The sequence below is a fragment of the Cystoisospora suis genome (assembly GCF_002600585.1).
Source record: "Cystoisospora suis strain Wien I chromosome Unknown contig_926, whole genome shotgun sequence".
Classification (NCBI taxonomy): Eukaryota; Apicomplexa; class Conoidasida; order Eucoccidiorida; family Sarcocystidae; genus Cystoisospora; species Cystoisospora suis.
Window position 1 is genome coordinate 42,473 of NW_027153727.1, and position 18,697 is coordinate 61,169.

Below are 18,697 nucleotides of genomic sequence, written 5' to 3' on the forward strand. Positions count from 1 at the left end.
CACACGCTGAACCCGCATGTGGCATGTGAGCGTCGCCTCGTTGCCCAAGAACTGACTGGCAGCTGACCAGGTTGCACCGTGACCGGGCCCCCGTGCTGCGCCGAGCAAGTGGGAGACGTGAGTGGGTTGCATCCCGACCCCTCGACATCAGGACAGCTGTTCTTTCCTCATCCTCCTGCTACGAGGGAATGCTTTTCAGGGGAGCCCCAGGGAATCCTCGGTATCGTCGCGCGTCCCGGAAGTTACTTCCTTATACCGCACGGCAAGTGAGGCGCAAAATAGCTTCTCAGCCTCTTTAGCTCAGTCGGTAGAGCGCCAGCCTTTTAAGCTGGTGGTCAGGGGTTCGAGCCCCCTAGGAGGCTGGAGTGAGGTGGGTTGAGTCGGTGTCCTTTATCCACGTTAGCCTCTCACGAAATGCTGTTTTGCTGTCTGCTGCGCTGTGGCTGCTCTACGCCTGCCACTGTCACTTGACTGTTCAGTCCTCAGCGCCTCTGCAACACGCAAGCCGGGTAAAAAAAGGCCTGTAGAGGCCTTTTTTCACTACAGGCCATTCTCTCCTAAAGTAGGATCTCGAGTGACCTGCCCTGGTGCTACAGTGTGCAGGAACAGGGCGGTGGCTCTCGTCGGGCGCTCCGTTGTTCAGGCGACGCGAAACGTTTCCTCAACCGAAAGTGAGGCCCGAGGATCGTCGTAGATAGATTTGCGCACTTAACTCCCAGCATATCGCGCCCGGGGCTCCATTACGGAGGACATTGAGGTCTCAGAACGGCTCCGTTCAGTTTCAGGACTGTCACTGCCGCAGCTTGGTTTACCTGCTAGAGGAGAGCGTCCACTCATTGACTTCGTGAATATACGTATGTATGTATATATATATACAATATATGTACGTATATGCGTAGCTGGTGTGCAACGTAAGCAGCGATCTCCGCTGCTGCTGGCGAGTGCAGCTCCGTGTGGGCGGCCCGGCGCTTGCCGAATCCCGTGTCCTGGCGGCCACGTTCACATCCTGGTCCGGACAAAGAGGACTCTTGCAAATTTGGGCCTTCTTTATTTTCGTGACAGGCCGTTCCCATTTCACGTTCTTGACCCAGCGTATTAATAAACCCTACGGTTTATGGAGACTGCCTCTTGCCACTCCGCCGGACGCCGCTCTTTCTTGACTGCCACCCGGGACCCTTCGCTGAGGACCGGCTCAGAGCTCTTCGACTGCGAACTCAGGGGTCTCCGGTATGGCGCTTGTACGTGTGCGTGGCTACTGAGTTCGCTGGCAGTTCTATGTGAGGCAGCGCCACAGCCGAGAAATCCTGGCTTATGGTCCCCTGAGAACGCGGGCGGCCCCCGTCACACAGGCAAAACGCATCGACTGCGATTACCCACAGGTACAGACAAGGTCTCTCTCCTGCGGTGCACTACACAAACCATGCGAGAAACGAAGTTGAGGAACTTTCCGAACGAACCAGAGAAACGGAACAAAGCTGTCACAGCTTCCCCGGGAACCTTTCCACTTTCTGGCAGCAGGCCGTAACGTTCCGGCTGTGTAGAAACTTGCGGTTTATAAGTGAGAGAGGGCGGAGTCGAACATAGGGTTCGCCGGGGATGCTCTAGCTCCACTCACCGCCGGCTCCGTAAAGAATATCCTCAGCCGAAGTTTGCCTGATGGAGGGCCCATTTTTCGAGACAGGAGACCGACGAAGCCTCCGCGTACTGCTCCGCTGTCACCCAAGCGGACTCGTCCAGAACTGCAACTCGTCCTAACAGAAAGAAACTCCAACGGCAGCAACTTGGTTGTCAGTCATGTGGTTGCACGAACATCTACCCTTAGAGGTCTACGAAGCGTCATGGCCGCGCAGATAACTCTCCGCTGCGTAGCGGCAAACAAACCCTTGTGTGAAGCCTTTCAGCAACTTCTCATATCGGATAGATTGCCGTGTAGGTGCATGAGTCAGCGTCTGGTAACAACGCTCCCGGCCGCTGCTTGAAGGTGTGCAGCCATCAAGAATTGCCTGCCCAGCTCCAAGATATCTTTCAAGCGCAGCGAAGACTAACTGAAGTTTGCTGCGTCAGAGGATTCAGACTACACCCGCATCACATGCGTCAGCATCGCGAAATAGGAACGCATCCTCTACATGAATGCAGCGACGCTTCAAAAAGCGGTATGTCATGCCAGGTAACTCCACGGACACAAGCGTCATGGAGTGTAAAGGGTACTTCTGCAGCCGTCAAAAAGGACGCCTTTACCCCGCCACCGGAAGGTGGGGCAGCCTGTGCCCAGACACGACTGCACCAGTTGCCGTTCCTTCCCTGGTGAGCTCGCGTAACCGGAAGACCACCTTGAGCAGGTGCAACAAAATGAAGCCCACTCTCTACTCTCAATTGCAGATAAGTGCAGCACTCGAGTTCCGGCCGTGTGGTCGGGTCTGTCGCATCAAACGCACTTACCAAAGTCAGAAGCGCCTCGAAAAACAGCAAGCTGCGGATCATCGGAGACTATGACTCTGATGCTGCAGTTGGCAGTGGCAAGGCCAGGCATTTCACATCGTCGGTTGCTAGTAGCCCAGAGTTCACTGTGACTCTCCATGCTACGAGTCCCGCGGTCAAGCATGACTGCGCAAATCTAACGGCTTGCAGTTCCTGCGGAGACAGCTGCGAGCTGCAGACTGCGTACAACAGGCGCTCTTCCAATATGTTTATACAACAGAATACGTGCATTACACCGAGGATCCCCCCAGAAAAATATGCTACTGTGTTATTATCGTATACAGCATGCGTTTTGGCTTCTGTGGCTGACTGAGCTCTAAACGGAATAGAGAGGCTCAAGGTTTGGTAGAGCAGCGGCAATACGCGGGTGAACGCACTACGCTTCAGAAGCGGTGTCGCCCGCAGTAGGGCATAGTCGGTGCTTCCGCGAACACGCTGGTGAGACGACAATCACACGAAGACACTTGAAAGAGCGCAGAGGCCTACTTGACGGTTTCCTTCCTCTGCATGTAGGCCGACGGATTTGAGGACTGCCAAGCACTTTGCAGTTCCTCGCGCAAACTGCGACCAAACAGAAATGAAGACGACGACAACATGAGAAAGAGAAACGTAAAGATCCTGAGGAGCGTCATCGGCTCAGAATCAGATAAAGAACAACAACAGTCAGTTGCGCAAGGTTGAATGCAACGGGTGCGAAAGCACCAGTGCTTGTTATCATAATGCAAGCATTCCTGGAAATATACGTTGACCCCGCACTAATTGTTGCTATGAAAGTGCGCGCCAAAAGGCGAACCCGGGGACGAAGAGCATCTTGGTACACGGCGTACGAAGGTCTTCCTTCTTTGGTACTCAGCTCTTCTGCATCCCCCAAGGTCTCACTAGCACCTTCGCAGTTGTTGTCCATCTTGTATGCCACTCACCGATGCTGAAAATTCGGAATCCTCGCGGTGCCGCCGACGAGGCAGATACGCGAAAGCCAAGGCGCCCGCTCACAGACCGTCGCACTCGCAAACGCCTCCAAAACTAGATGGCTTAAACTTGGTTGCTGTAGCAAGTCAACCAACATATGTGAGAACGAGTACTCCTTGGCGCATTCTGGACCCCCGCGAGGGCATTGAGTCGTACAGACTACCTAGCAGCTGCGCCGATGCCGAAAATTTATTTACGAAGTCCACCAACACAGTGCACGTAGACTAGCCCTCCCTTTTGCACCAACCGCGAAAAGCACCACCGGAAGGGACTCCCCCCGAAAAAGGGACCGCACTCCATCTTGGTGAATCACGCTGTCCTAGACCCTAAACCGTACTGGCTTGCAGCTCAAGCCGAACGAAGCCGCAAGTGAGCCGACAGCAGAGGGGAGCAGCAGTGAGGGCAGGTGACCGCTGGCGCACCCTCCAGAAACATGCAGGTTTGAAGTGCTTCGAGAAGGGGCCAAACTGCATTTCGGGAAAGAATCAGCTTGCCACAAGAAGTGCGCAAGTGAAGCCGGAGCCTGGATCAGTACCGTCATGGAGTTTACGATGGCAGAAAGATTCGCATTTCGGAGAAGCTGGGGAGTGAAGAGGACCTCGGGAATCAAAAACGCGTCGCTCGACGGCTGTAAAAGAACGCCGCTGCAAACAAAAAGATAAGACTGTCACCATTCGAGCCTTATCCCAGATTGCCTGGAGACAGCAAAATCCTTCAAGAGGACCTCCAGAAACTCGTATCTCGCGCGTTGTCCAAGGTGCGAGATACGGGTTTCTCCTTGGCGACACCCCCGGGTATGAGTTAAGCGCGAGTCTCGCAAGTTCTTCAGTGCAAGCAAGGCGACATGCTCCGAATGACTTCGCCATGTATCCGTACTCGCCTTCTCTTAGTGCAAAAAAAAACTAGGCCATTTTCGCTCCACGTAAATCCGGCCTCAGCCCCCATCATTCAGGGGCAGCGGCGGTGCGTCCTCTTGAAGGCGACTTTCGCGGTCGGTCGTGATTTGGGTACTAGACGGATCACCACCGGACTCATCTCTGTTGCGAACGAACTCCTATTACAGTGTCAGTTGGCAACTCGGACCAGGCACACCAGAAGGTGAGACTCCCAGTGCTGCAGCGCGGGAGTCCCGTCGTTTGAACACATGGAAAAAGTCGAATGCAAAAAGACTGCCAGAAACCATTTACGAAGACATGGGAGCAGGTTCTTCCCAGTTCAGTACAAGTCCAACCCTGTGGCAACAGACACATTTTAGGAGCAATGGCTACATTCCACTTTTTGTTTGCATGTATCGGTTCCTCAGCATGTCTATTGTGACGCTACAGCGTGGCGCCGCCTCAGCGCTAATGAGGAGCTGGACAGAAGAAAGCCAAATGTATCTCACAGTGTATACTCTCACTCCTGGGAGAGAAAGGGAGGATGCATCTGACGGTGTTTTCGATGAAGCTGTAGGTCAAGTGAAGGGTTGAGACTGCAGTCACAATGAAGACAACACGGAGGAGAAAGAGAGAAAAATACGACAGCCTTGCGTGGCCTTTATTTGCTGCTAGCTCCAGCCGGCGGTCACGACAAGCAACCAGTGGTTTCTTCGACCTGAGGAGGTTCGCAGAGAAACCGGCTCAAAAGCTTGGACAGACGGATTTCCTCCTATTGACGTACTTCGAGCAAACTGCAGGAAACGGCCCGACAACTAGCAGCATATGTAGTCGCCCGACAGGCATCGGACACGAAAGTAACGCACTCAACACTGTCTACCCCAGCCGGCATTCTTGAAGAGCATCGGCTTTTTTACCTGACAAAGAAACATTGTTTCTTGTACTCGGTCGCGTCTGCCCAGTCAAGTCCTCGCTTTCGTCCCCTGTTTTCCTCGCCCCGACGAGGTTGATGAAGCAGCAAAAGTTCCGTCAATAGAGCTCCCGCAGTATCCGTTTGTCGAAGCCCATGGCGCCAAGGAGTTAAAGCATTGCCACACACTGGCACTGCGCGCACTGCCACTTCCCCAACGTCCACGACAAGCACACCTGCAATCGCAACAGAAACTGGGGAGATTTCCAACTTTTCACCGAGGTAGGAAAGCACCTTCGAAAGCGTACTGCATTTTCATAGCAAATGAGGTATCGTCACACCCGCTTGCTCGTTGGCGAGAACCTGAATATGTATTTCTTCAGAGAGAAAACCGTGATCCGCGCTCGGCCGTCGGTTACAACAGCGTAAAAAGGAACTCCAACGTGTCAGTTGCTGAAGGGGAAACAAAGCTTTTCTCCCTGTCTTGTGTGGATTTCCCCGGCCCATAGAAGCGCCACAAGGTTCACTCCGCACCTTTCTCGGGAGACAGTGCATCTGGGTGAAGAAGAATGTGGTGGTACGCGGCCATGCGAGCATCCGCGACGAGCTTCACAGCTGTACAAAATCAAACATATGCAAGGGAGCTCCAGACTCAGCTCTTCGGAAACCAGGTGTGGATCGTTGAGTGCATTTAGTATTTCCGGGGGATAACAGTACACAGCCATCTTCGCCGTATAGTTCCAGGCTTAAGTCTGTGTACTTAAACTATGCCTGTTCCCCGTTCGCCCTTCATATCCGCCCTGGCCCCCCTGCAATCGTGCACCGTTCTCTCGCATGAGCGCCTGCTTCATGCCCACTTGCAGGAGTTTCCTTCAGACACCGCCTTCCTCTTCCGCGCGACTGTAACAGAGTCAGACCAGTACCATACTTTCGGCAAGAGGCTGGCGCACCGCACACGGCGCATGCGCGCAGCGAAAGCCAATCAGAAAAGTGGCCAGCGGAGATACAGCAAGGTATGTAAACAAGGCTTACATCAGATGAACCGTACGCCTCTACTCCGAACAGAAAGCAAACGGCAACGTGAGAAAGTTCCCGACGACAGCGCCTCCTCGAATCCCGATGGCCGCCCAGCTCGTTGCCCGGACCGGCCATAAGATCCGGAATAACCAAGCGGAAGAAGTTCGTACAACCAAACTACCTGAGAAAGCGCGAGGCGGAAGCTGATACCTTCAGCGGTTGTCGCGACTGGGACAACACTTCGTAATACACGCTATGCATCCACTTCAGAACGCACCTCCGAAAACATCTCCCCGAGTGCGAAAGGCCCAACGTAATAGACAGCTTGCAAGCCGCTGGTCGCACACTACAGGCACAGTGGCCAGCAAGGCTAACAGCTTGCCTTCTTGAAGACTGAATGACCTGCCGTTGGCACGCAAGAGCTGCGAACATCACAAACTCCGAACTCATCACTGCTACGGCCTGTGTGTATCTCACGCAGTGAAACACGGACCAGAACCATGCCCGAAGTTTGAGAGTACCGTGTGTTTCTTTCAGGGGATGAACTACAGGAGGATGAGTGGTGGCCCTGAACCGTCCAAACTGCACTGCAGCCGACGGACGGAAAGTGAAGTTGTGAGGTGGACGTGCTAAACGAGACCTGGTGGTACCTGCCGGTGAGCTAGTAGGTCATCGGCATGCTCAGCGGCGGGTCCATTGCTCCGACGCCGCGTGGCGAGAGACACAAGGGAAGTGCCGCAGATCATGCACTCTCTCAGAACCGAACAAGCACCGTCCATCTCCACGGCCCAGCCCCACCTGCCCGAGGTACACTCTAGGGACACATGCGCCAACCGTCGTGCCCAGAAAAACAACTCCTGGCAACAAAAAGAAGGTCCACTCAACGACAGGCTTCTTTCAGAGCCGCGGTCCCAAAGAAAATACAGTGCCAGTTGCAGCTGGGCCACGAAGCATTTTACGGGGGCTTCGGTGTAGCTACAAGACATTCTGGCGTAGTGGCCTCTCCCGAGAGACTGTGAACCCGCGCCGTCAATGGCACGATCAGTAGAGCCGGCCCTCCGCGTCAGTACAGCACAAGCAAGTCAGCAACAGACACAGGGGCCGGCAGTGAAGCGAAGCCGGGTATACGCCTCTGATCTTGCACCACGAAAGACCGAAGACACTTTCTGTGCGCGCGGCCCCGCGCGCTGCTCTTGCGTGTGGGACTGTCTCTGCTCAGGACTAGGCACCATACTTCTGCTTCTTTATATATTCTTAGCAACCTCTGCACTTCGTCTGTGGATTGTCGTGGTAGTCTGACATATCCATATAGCTGCGCAGGCCCTGACTGCAATGCTGGGGTCGCGAAGCGGCAAAATGCACGCTTAAGAAAGTGTGCAAGGAAACGATTTCTGAATCGGACGGGTTCCGAAAAGCGTTTCTCGTTCAGGTGCAGCTGCAGAAGCAAGTGCCTTGGTCGACCTGGTTAAGAGCGGCGTTCCAAAGTGCAAAAAGGTTGTCGTACGACTCCTTGGAGGCTGCCAGAGGGTGATGCGGGTGAGCGCCATAAGCTCGCACAACTTTGGTCGCGGTTCCCTCTGCGGCAGCCCTGAAAGCCTCTGCTCCCACTGCTGTCTGCAAGAACAGGAGCAAAAAGGCACACGACGCCTCCTCTTTCCTCTAGTTCGGACGATCACCTTTGACCGACTGACACCATTCAAATGAGCCCGCCGGGAGAGTGGCCCTTTGCCGGTCAACTGTGTCAGCAGTGTCGTGCCTTTCACCCCATCCTCTCCCTGGTAGTCACGACGGTTCGGCTGGTCCTCCCATAGTGGTCGAAGCCGTCCCTATCCGTTCTTAAAGCGCCACGAACACATGGTGGTACGCTGGTGCGTCGAGGAAGGCACGACATGATAAATGGGCCTGCTGTACCATAAACTACGCCGCGATCCACCAAATTGTAGCACCAAACGACCGGAGCTGCCCCGTCTCCAGCTCTTTTTGCTTCCCAGTGAAAGCCCAGCTGCATGATCCACTCCGGAGTCGGCCACGCAAGAATGCCATCAGAAACTTGCTTTTCACCAGAGAAACCTTGTGGACGCGGAAAGACCTTGAACAGTAGACAGGGCTCGGAGCAAGTGAAGCTGCCACAATGCAGAACGCTCAGGCTTTCCCACGCATCAGGTGGAAGTGCCTCTCCGTAACGGCTGTACTGTGCTCTCGAGGTGGTAGACATGCGAAACACTGGCCGCCTGGTACACGACCAGACTAGTGGGAAACGGAACAGCCAGACCCGAGAGCGCGTTCACTCACTTTTGACAGATAGAGATCTCGGCTTTGGTCGGAGGCTTCTTCTGTCTCAACTCGAGCGATGAACGCAGGCAGCCGAACGCGAGGCTCGCTGTCCCCTGCGAAGCCCATCCGAAGTTCGCTGTAACGGTCGCAGACACAAATCCGTCAAGTCCAGGCGCGCTCACTCCTCGCAGCCATCTTTTTCTAACAGGGAACACCCGCGATCGCGACACACCGTGAACAATCGCCAATGTCTTCCGACAAATAGCCAACGCCACGACTGGAACCGGTCAACTAGCCAGGATGGAGCTGTCCAAAGGTATGGCCTGCTACCATTCCATACAGAGCCGTGAAGACAGATATCGCGCCATGTGACCGCGCTCTCTGTGGCCGGTAGGAAGCTCGGAACAGGAAGTCAAACTGGGCGCCTGCGCTGCGTCCTTCGTTGTTGCAGGCCGAAGTCGAACCGGACCAAATCTGTTTGTATTTCTCTTCCTCTGCGAAGCTGGTGTGCCCTAACCAGATCGAACGTAAACGTACGTACACAGGTGCACGGAGGTCCCAACAGTACCTTGTATCTGCCCAGGAGCCGGCAGCGTAAACCGCAGCTGTAATGTGCCTGCTCGGAGGTAAGAATACCCTGAAAACGCTTGTCTCATTAGGCATCGCCGCTCGTGCCATCCAGTACGGCTCTTTACACTTAGTCGGACCATCACCACACCGGAGCAAGCGCGTGCTCGTGATGTTGCAAACAGAAGGGCTATAGCAAGAACGCCAGCCCCCGTCGACAAAACGCGTGCTCCCTGATCACCCGCAGCTCGCACCTTGTTCCTGTTTCCAAAACAACGACGAGTGCATCGGTGTTGTCTCCTCTTCTCTCCACTTCCTCCTCTCCGAGGTGAGAAAGTCGTCTCGAAATCCACGACGGCTGAGAGGTTCCTTCGCCAGTCTGGCAGTCCTCGTCGACTGAAAAATGGGCTCCAGAACGTCTGGAGGCCGCAATCCCTCTTCTGGGCGACAGGGTCGCCTCTATACCGCCGGTTCGTCCCCTATCTGCATCGGCGTCAGTTCCTGCGGGCTCCATGTTGGAGACGCGGTAGGCAGCTTTCACCGGCAGGTGTCCCTGTCTGCCTTTGAATCCTGCATTTGTTGTCTTGGACCGGTTACTATTTTTCGCTCCTCCACTCAACCTGCCAAAGGGATAAAAGACACAAAACCTGGTCTCGCGATCCTTTCGGCGAATGGGAACAAGGATGGTCTTTCTTCTTCATCAAGGTGTGGAGTGGACCGCTGCCGCCGAACTCCGTCCGGCAAACGTCAGTCGCTTTGCCGGGCGGTGCTCGGCGGTATCCAGATTCCGTTTTCAGGCCTACCTTAGGATCTTCCCGAAATGAGGCCTCCACGAAAAAATGGCCGAGCAGAGAGTGGCACTCCTGAGAGGCTTTCCGTGGGGTGATACATAGATAAGCAGCACACGAGAATCCCGGAGCCGAGTTGCTGCAAGCTGACCTGCGACTCATGATAACTACCGAGTGCCTGGCGCTCCCTTTCGCTCTGATTAGAACGGCTGAGAATCCATTTTCTTGCTTCAGTACGAGGGCGACGAAGGGAGTACGCCAACCAGAGGGCATGTGCTTTATTGACGAGTACCGCCGCCCACCCAGAGTACGGGCCCCGCCACGCGCCGGCACACCTCATCAAGCAGGCACCGGGTAGCAGCGGGCGAAGACGAGGGTGTACACGGGAACTGCGGAAATTGTATAGAGGAGAACACCTAATTACGGAGTGACAGCAAGTGGACGCTACACAGGAGGCTGCAGTGTAATGAACTAGATGCTGCAGAAACGGAAAAATGGGCGAAACCGTTTGCAGCCGGGTGAGGAAGAGTAGGCACGGTGCCCTCTGCGGAGCTAGAAGCCGTCGCAAAAAAGATGCTGGCTCGCGTAGGGAAGATTCAACGCAGAACAAACAGTCTGGAGCCTTGTACCAGCTGGCGCGAGCAGAAGGGGCGTCAATACGCATGCAGTGGCTGGTGCCGACACGTAGCTTACCGAACCATGTAAACATGTCGCCAGATCCCGTTGATCACTTGTTACTGCAGCGTGCCCCACTAGCAGAAGTCTAATTGTCTGCTGAGAGACAGCGCAGGTGGCGTCAGTGTGTCAGCACGAGAAACACTATTGGCAGACTGGAAGAAGTTCGTTCGCTCGAAATAAAGGCGACTTGCCTGTGTCCGTAGGAGACAGAGGAGACTGAGCTACCCGCAGCTACGCACTGTGTTCGGTGTCAACCAGGCCGAGTTCCGAAGGCGAGCGTAGGGACGCTGCAGTCCTCGGGACCCAACTTCTGTGGTGGGTCGTCATCACTAGACACGTTATACAAGAAGCCGACGACATGTGGAATGCTCGGCAGCGGGTTTTCTGTGCGTCCTCTAGTGAGGTCCGCGTGCAGCACGCGCCTTCGCTTGTCTTGTAAGCCTCCTAACCAGGACCCGCAGTCCCGTTTTTCCAGATCTTTTTTTTCCGGGCGCTAGTATAGTAGAACGGAAAACCCGGCCAGATGTTTACTCGACGCGTTGCGTATCGGCCGACTGCCGTGTTTGCGTACGCCGTCAAACTTCCCGTTCCTCCCTTCGGGCATGCTCTGGGCATGTACGCTGAGAGAAGATGCGCTGCCGGTCCAAGCCGCGTTTGCGTTTGTCAACCAGCTTTGTCAGGTTTTCCCGTGTACGAACTTTTTTTGAGTGATAGTCCGCGGGGCAACGTCCACCGGAGTAACTGATTTCGCACGGTTTACTTGTCTGGCGGCTTCTGTCGGCTCTAGGCGAGAGGCCCGGTGTGTCCTTACTACAAGGCGTCCCGGCTCTCGGGCTGTGTCTACGACACTTGGAAACCTCCGAATGCCATTTTCCTGTTGCTGCAGTCGCCGGAAATTCAGGCCACCGTGCTGATTCCTTTTTTCATTCTTTGGGTGCCGTTTCTTCGCTTGCGAGTGCTATGTCATTAGCCGTCTGTGGTACTTGGTCTGTGAAGCGCTCCCTTCGTGCTTCCTGTAGTCCGGTCGCGTGAGGGCGGCCGTAACGTGTGCATGTGTGCCTCCGCAGAGAAGCTAGCAAACTTCATGTTCGGCGGGCTGTGCACCACTGCATCTCTCGCCTTTGGTTCTGCTCAAGTACCGTGTGCTGATCTCAGAACGCTAAGGCGACGACGCTCTGCATAGCAATAGCGACTGCTGGACTTGAAGCGGGAAGCGTGGCGTGACAGGCGTTCTGCATAAAGCTCGCAAGCAGGAGGAAGTAACGGCTACGGAGAACAAGACGCCTTTCCTTCACCGTTTCCAAGGCGCCTACCGAAGGCTGTTGCTTACGCCCCGGGCGTCTGTCAAGCGACGAAAGCCTTCCCAGCATGACTGGATCTGGGCCCACCGCGACTGCCGCCGCTACTGGCGAGCTGCAGGTCGATTCCCTGTCGAGCTTCGCTTCAGTTGCAGGCCTCGTCGCTAACAAAATCGTGAGCCCTTACAACAAAGGCCTCGTCAACTAAGCACGAGAATGCTTGTAGTAGTCGGACTCCTCTCCATACTATAATGACATCTGAACTGCTATCTTAAGGAGTGGGTGTATCTTATTTCATGCACTGGAACTGCCGTCCTTGCAGTTTGGCTAGGCACATACTCCCGCAACCTCATCGGGTGCTCGTCTGAGGTATTAGTCGCACATTGGCGCCGCAGACGCCTTCTTTATTTATATCCGACTTGCGTGCGGTCTCCATCAGTCCTACCGGAAAGTTCAGCGTTGCTTCCACCCGCGTGCGGCAGCCGGGGAAGGGTTGTACTTCGGGTATCAGTGTGTAGGGTAATTGGTGAGGGTGGTCTCTCGAGCGAAACTAAGAATACGGCAATCTGGCTCCAGTGCGAGCGGGTGTTGCATCCAGTCCGTGTGAGCTTGGCCTCCTGGGTGCAAGTTTTGGGTGTCGAGCCAGTCGCAGAGCCACGCACCGTCGCTTGCTCTCCAGCAGAAACATGCCGTCTAGTACTTACTGGACAGTCAGAAAGTCCCGCGACGCGGTTACTTTCACTTTGTCCTTGGAACAGCGATTCTGACTCCAGTGGTACTGGCATTTCAGATTGTCACCCGGGCTCTTTTTCAAGTCACTCTACCTCACGAAGTGCCCGCGCCGGCCTTGCTCCTGGGTGATAAGCGCGGAACCAACAGAGCAATGCACTTCCTGAATGTTGTTTGTGTATAGGTTGTAGTACATCCAATTGTTCTCCTTTCCGTAGTCGACCATTACAACCGTGTGGCTCGAGGTAAGGGCGCATCATCTGCATCAGCTCACAGGACCCTTCTTAGCCCCTCTGTCCTTGGTGTTAGCTGTGAAAGTTGGACCGTTCTCCCAGACACGTACGCAGTTGACCACAGCGTGTGTGTCGCTGCTTGCCGTGGCGACTCACCACTTAGGCAGAACTGACTATGGCCTGTGCGAAGGTCCGGGGATAGACTCCGACTCTTCAGCTGGGCTCTGATTAGGTGCAAGTGTCTTTGTGATTGGTTGTAAGTGGCTGACTTTCGAAGTGCTGTGGAAGAGACATTTACTAGGGGGAGGGACGCTTGGTCCGCATGATGCAAGAGTTTTTCTATCGGCGGACAGCCGGCCAGTCCATCGGAGTGGCATCATTCAAGACAGAGACATACGCATACATGTGTATATACAGACATGAGGTTAAGTGAGCTGCGGTATAGGAAAGCGGAAGAGGTGGCACGCGTGAGTGCTCCCACTGGTAGGTAGTACGCACTCGCAGGCGCTCTCCGCAGAGGTGACGCGTGCTCGAGTTCGAACCTAGTGATCCACCACGCGCCGGGGAGCGGCGCACTTCAGGCTAGCATAGCTTCTTCGGCCAGCATCTCCGGAGCTTTCCAGGAACGGCCGTGCAGAGGCGGGCTGTCTTTTCGCTGTGCTTTTTTGTTCGGGTTAACGGGTCTACTTGGGAAGGAAGACATGAGGGGAGGACTGTCGGAAGGGTGATACTCAGCCTGGATGCAGTCCCTAGCACGATCTAAGATACATCTCTTTTCCTGAGTAATTCAGCCATCAACTGTTTGTTATCCCGGGCGGAACACAAGGCGACAACCGATCAGGGACCGGACCTGGTTGTTTTCTTCCTCGGTGGCCGTTCGCCGTGTGTGACAGTCTCTCGTGCTGAGTGAATGCACTCTAAGCCGGTCTGCACGTACATGGTTGCTTGCGATACATAGGCACGAGTCGGCGTGTTGTAGGCACACTGTTAGGCGAGGTCGCCGATGGCGAGGTACACGTATCGAACAGCTTTGCGCTTCCCTTTGAGGAAGATCCCAAAGACCCCAACGTCTGGTATCTCGACAGAAACTACCACGAGCATCTTTTTCAAATGTTCAAGAAGGTATGGCCCGCGTGGTGAGAAATGCTCCGGAGTTGCTGGAATGTCGTAGCACATGCTTCTCTCAGATCCCTTAGTACACGATCCTTGGCTCGCCGACGTGATCTGTCGCGGCGCAGCCCCGGTGCTGGGGTGCGTCAGGTGCTCATTACGGGTCAGAGCGTCTGCATCCCGTGATGGCGCACCTGCGAAAACAGTTGTGTGAACCTGGCAGCACGGGAACAGCTATGTGTCGTACGCTGTTCTGAACTCCTTGCTCCGGCGGTTGATTGTGCGGAGGCAGCAACATCAGACGGCTTCTGAGCACTGTGTGTGCGCGGATGCGGAGACGGCAGCCGCCTTTCAAGTCGCACCCAGACCACGAATGGCATACTACTGAACTATGACGTCAAATTGGTTGGCCTGTGCCACGTGATTCGCTGCCCCCCGGTCGTGTGCCGCGAGCGAGATCATAACCCGGGGGGGGCATTGTAAGCTACTTCTGCCCTGGCACACGAGAAGGGACGAGTGCACTCTTACGTCAAAAGTCTTTTGTTTCTGGCAGGTGAATACTCGGGAGCGCATTTTAGGCTGGTACAGCACGGGACCTCAAGTGCGCATGACAGATTTGGAGATTCACGAAATTTTTCGCAGATATACGCCGAACCCGATATACGTCATCGTCGACATCAACCCGAAGGTACCGTCTCCCGGCATCACGTTGTCCCGGTTTATGGCGCTGCGCGCGTGTTTCGTTGTTCGTGCGGATCCTGCGCCTCATGTCCATGCAGAGGCATCACTATTTGCATGCAAGACCATGTAAATTCTTACACCCCCTTCGGTTTCGCAGGTTAGCTTGTGTTGCCCGTGCTCCCGAATTGCATTCATCGGGTCGACGCGTAGGCGCCGGCTGTTGCGTCTGTGAGTCCGGGTGGCAGCACCGTCTGAGAGCGAGTCCGCGTCTGTGCGAATAGGCTCAAGTGGGTGTACGCGTGTGACTTTGCTGAGATCGGAGCGGTATTCCAGAGCTCACTGGCAGTCAGTGTCCTTGGTTACACAGGAAACTGTTGTGCCGACAAAAGCGTACTACTCCTTCGAGCAGCCCACCAGCGACAAAGACTTTCGCAGAACGTTCGTGCACGTCGCTTCGACAATTGGTAAGGCGCGTTGGCGGGTCGTTCTGCGCTTCGAACTGTGCCTACGTGGGCGTAGATTACGTGGACTTGAACGATCCTGTAGTGTAGCAAGTTGTGCGCAGGTTGCTGCGGTTTCTTCTGGCGTATTCAGTGTCCTAGCTGACTGCGTTCCGCTAATATTAGGCAGTTCTAGCCCATTCCCTCGTGGGAAATGAGCACACGTGAGCCCTCTGTTTACTGTTTGTACACTGTCATGATGTGTGTCTGATCAGGAGCCTACGAAGCGGAGGAGGTCGGTGTGGAGCATTTGCTGAGGGATTTGAAAAATGCATCAACGTCTACGTTGGCCACGCGCGTGAGTTGCTCTGCTGTCTGGAGGTCGGTAGTGCGTGCCTCTGAGCGAAGGTCACTGTCCTACGTTGCGTCAACATCCGTTCCCTGCGCCACATCGGGGTCTTCCACGGGTAGCGTCGTCTGGAATGCTGTGCGTTCAGTGGCCCCACTCAGAAGCAAGAGTTCAGCCCTTTTGAGCGGGTGGGCTTAGCAAGCTACAGCGGATGACGGTACTCTCGCTGGATTAGTGCGGTTGAGTCAGAATGCCGAGGGGTGTGTTTCGGAGCTCTGACGCCGCTCGCACCGCGTGCAAACTCTGTAGTCTACGACAAATGGAAGAGTGATTCCCAGAGACCGTCTTGCGTAACACGATGTCGGGTTATAGGAAGGTTGTATGAACTGTAAGAGCGACAGTCGCTAAAAGTCACTCTTACTCCGCGACCTCGACCTTGCGCGTGACTGGCCCTAGGGACGTAGGGGCAAAAGTTTCGCAGCCTTTTCAAGGTAGATCGGAACCCAGATACGATGTGATTGAAGCGGGGTCGTGCCGTGTTCAGGCGCTAGGAGACTGACTTGGGAAGTGAGGATGTCCTTGTAGAGGAGGGCGCTTCCCTCGCAGCGTTGTGGGGTTCGGGGTGACAATGACGGTGTTCCTGTCGGTATCTCCGGAAGTGTTGCTTCAGCGCGACTGTACAATTCCCGTACGCAGGAGAATGCAGCAGAGACGGGTATTTTGTCTGCTTTCCTCGGTGCTTTCAGGTGGCGGATAAGCTGTCGGCTTTGAAGTTGTTGATTGGCAAAATCCAAGAGGTCTCCTCTTACCTTCAGGACGCTGCGCAGAAGAAGATTACTCCAAACCCCAGCATCATGTACACCATACAGGTACGAGGCCTGGATTTTTGGTTGCACTTTCAATTGCACAAGTGCCGACTTCGCGCCGGAACTGTGGTCACCCATTTTTGCCCACCCTTGTGCTAGTAAAGGAAGGGCTGTACCTGCCTACTGTCATCTAGTTTCGGCGCGGCAACGTCCGTGGGTGACCAGTTCGCCAGGAATGCCGTCAGGTTGAGAACTTTCGTGGTCGCTATCTGCACCCGGGGCACCCGCAGTATTGTTCTGTCTGGTGCGATTTTGGCCAGGACGTTTTCAATCTGCTTCCTGATCTAAGCAGTCCGGAGCTTGTCGAGGCGTTTGCAATACAGACGAACGATACGATGCTGGGACTGTATCTGGGTAAGAAACAGGGCTCTACTATTGCTTGTCGCAAGCACAGGTGTAGTGCGGAGGCTCACTCACAGCCTCGGAGCCAACGGAGGACGGCCAGCCGAGCAGGCACCTCGTTGCCTGGGCGGACGGGTTGTGGTCCCACTCTTGGAATCAGGAACCGTTTGTATCAGCCAGAGGGGCAACTGTGAAACGTGTTTCGTGAAAGACCCGCTTTATTTTGAAACACGGACCCCGGGCAGACCCTCGGTCCCCCCCCCCAGCGCTAGTAGTGCGTAGCATCGAGGCGACTGCCGTTCGATTTCGACGGCGTTTGTAGCAGGTGCATGGCTGGTTTTGCTGAGGACGCTAACTTGAGTAGACACAAGGTCAGTACACCCGTCTGTTTCCTGGATGTATTTTTTTTCGCAGGCAGCGTAGTGCGCTCAGTTCTCGCTCTGCATAATCTAATCAACAACAAGCTGGAGCACAAGCGCGCCAGCGAGGCGAAAAAGGTGAGGGTCTGTGGTGGTTGTTTTCCTTAGCCAGCAGCGGTATCCGGAGCTGGTGTGATCTGCTTTGCATCAGTCAGCGGTACTCCGGTGAGCGGGTGCAGCCTTGCCTTCTCGCAGCAAACTACAGTGGCAGTCTTGCTTTGTTGATATATATGTCCTGTGCAGTTGGTCGGTCAGTCGAGTCCCGCAGCCACGGATGTGAGCTGAACGTTTTCCAGTGTACACATGATCGGGAGTCTGTTACTTGAGTTGAGGCCGTCATGTAGAGCCTACGGGTTTAGGGTTTGTTTGATTTGATTACCGTGGCGGTCCCCGCTGCGTACATGTGGAAGTACTGGGTTAGCCGCGGATCTAAACGATTCTCGGAGAGAAGGCGATCTCGAGCCGGATCGTCCATGAACAGTGGGTGGCAGAGTTTCTCTATCTCCAAGTACCGGAAATGGGTGAACTGTAGGTAACTACGCCTCGCGCAGGCCGCCAGACAAGAAGAATGGGTATTTACCGTTGTCTATGTCATGTTAGTCGGCCTTGCACGGCCGGGCCGTCGGTGCAGCGACCACGTGAGTCCCGTGACCGCCTTCGAGTGCTGTAACTCTTCTTAGTTCCGGAGAGCAGTGAACCGCAAAGGGGTTCATGCTATTTCCACTAAGACCAATCGGGGGCTTTTTTTTTTTAGTGAAAGAGGTGTTTTGCCACGCTTTCGTTCCAGGAGCCGCTTCGTGTTCGGACGAAAGAAACACGTTCCGTGCACAGGCTGCGGTGGTATACTTTTAAGTGTAGTTTACGAAGGACACCGCGGGCTGTGGGCAGGCTACGCCTTCAGGCGTGAACATCCTGTGTCTCTCATCAGTTTGCTTGCTCTGCTGTACCTTTTTGCAGGCGACAGAGAAGGAGACAGACGAAAAGAAGAACAAGGAGGCTGGCGCTGACGCGAAGAAAAGTGCAGAGAAAGAAGGGAACGGAGCGAAGAGATAAGGCGGGGGCTTCCCCAAACTACAGCAGATGCACCTGAAGAGCTGTCTCTGCTGTAGTTCGCAATCAAGCCGGAAGCAGCCAAAGGTTGAGCGCCCTACTTGAACTGTCAACAACTCTAAAACGACACGTTTGTGAGCGCTGAAGGGCCGAAAGCGGTTCGACGGCGATGGGAGACGGCCTCTGAAGAGAGTGCGACTTACCTCGTCCGGTCGAGTGGGCCGACCGAGAGTACGAGAACGCGTCGGCTCTGAGCCCTGTAAGGCGTTAGCGATAAAGGGTGGAATCCGCTTCACGGCCACGCTAAGCGGCCAGTTGGTCTGAACCCTCGCTAGAGGTCATAGCCCCTCCGGCGATGCCTGACCCTCATAGCCTGCTTATCCAAGAGCAAAGGAGTGTGTCTCACTGACTGGCTGTGCGCATACCCCGAGCACTTCGTCGCAAGTGACGAAGTGAGGTACTTCAGCACGGTGTTTCTGACCGCCATGTTTCAATGAACAGCTCTTTGGAATGTCGCTGTGATTCGCCGTGGTTGTTTGGGCTACTGTTGGGAACAACTCTGAGAGGACGGTCTTATACGGGTTGTGCCTTCCCGCACACACAGGCCTTCGTAACTGGGCACGA

The 18,697-nt window shown here is 54.9% G+C and overlaps 2 protein-coding genes across 2 annotated transcripts; one reads left to right on the forward strand and one right to left on the reverse strand.

The window, feature by feature from the left end:
- Nucleotides 1–1,187: 1,187 nt before the first annotated feature.
- Nucleotides 1,188–10,511, reverse strand: CSUI_002211 (actin-like family protein). The gene is made up of 13 exons (XM_068062413.1): nucleotides 9,894–10,511; nucleotides 9,345–9,710; nucleotides 8,542–8,659; nucleotides 7,711–7,863; nucleotides 6,527–6,671; nucleotides 5,767–5,847; nucleotides 5,240–5,468; nucleotides 4,847–4,918; nucleotides 3,983–4,091; nucleotides 3,399–3,523; nucleotides 2,965–3,039; nucleotides 2,440–2,546; nucleotides 1,188–1,751 (listed from the first exon to the last, which is right to left on the reverse strand). Exons 2-13 carry the CDS (start codon nucleotides 9,602–9,604, stop codon nucleotides 1,639–1,641), a joined length of 1,587 nt encoding a protein of 528 aa, XP_067925610.1. The 5' UTR covers nucleotides 9,605–9,710; nucleotides 9,894–10,511; the 3' UTR covers nucleotides 1,188–1,638.
- A 532-nt stretch (nucleotides 10,512–11,043) lies between these two features.
- Nucleotides 11,044–18,148, forward strand: CSUI_002212 (26s proteasome regulatory). The gene is made up of 10 exons (XM_068062414.1): nucleotides 11,044–12,029; nucleotides 12,768–12,828; nucleotides 13,775–13,938; nucleotides 14,480–14,614; nucleotides 14,975–15,071; nucleotides 15,323–15,405; nucleotides 16,143–16,265; nucleotides 16,523–16,616; nucleotides 17,019–17,101; nucleotides 17,981–18,148. Exons 1-10 carry the CDS (start codon nucleotides 11,925–11,927, stop codon nucleotides 18,074–18,076), a joined length of 1,041 nt encoding a protein of 346 aa, XP_067925611.1. The 5' UTR covers nucleotides 11,044–11,924; the 3' UTR covers nucleotides 18,077–18,148.
- The last annotated feature ends 549 nt before the right edge of the window (nucleotides 18,149–18,697 follow it).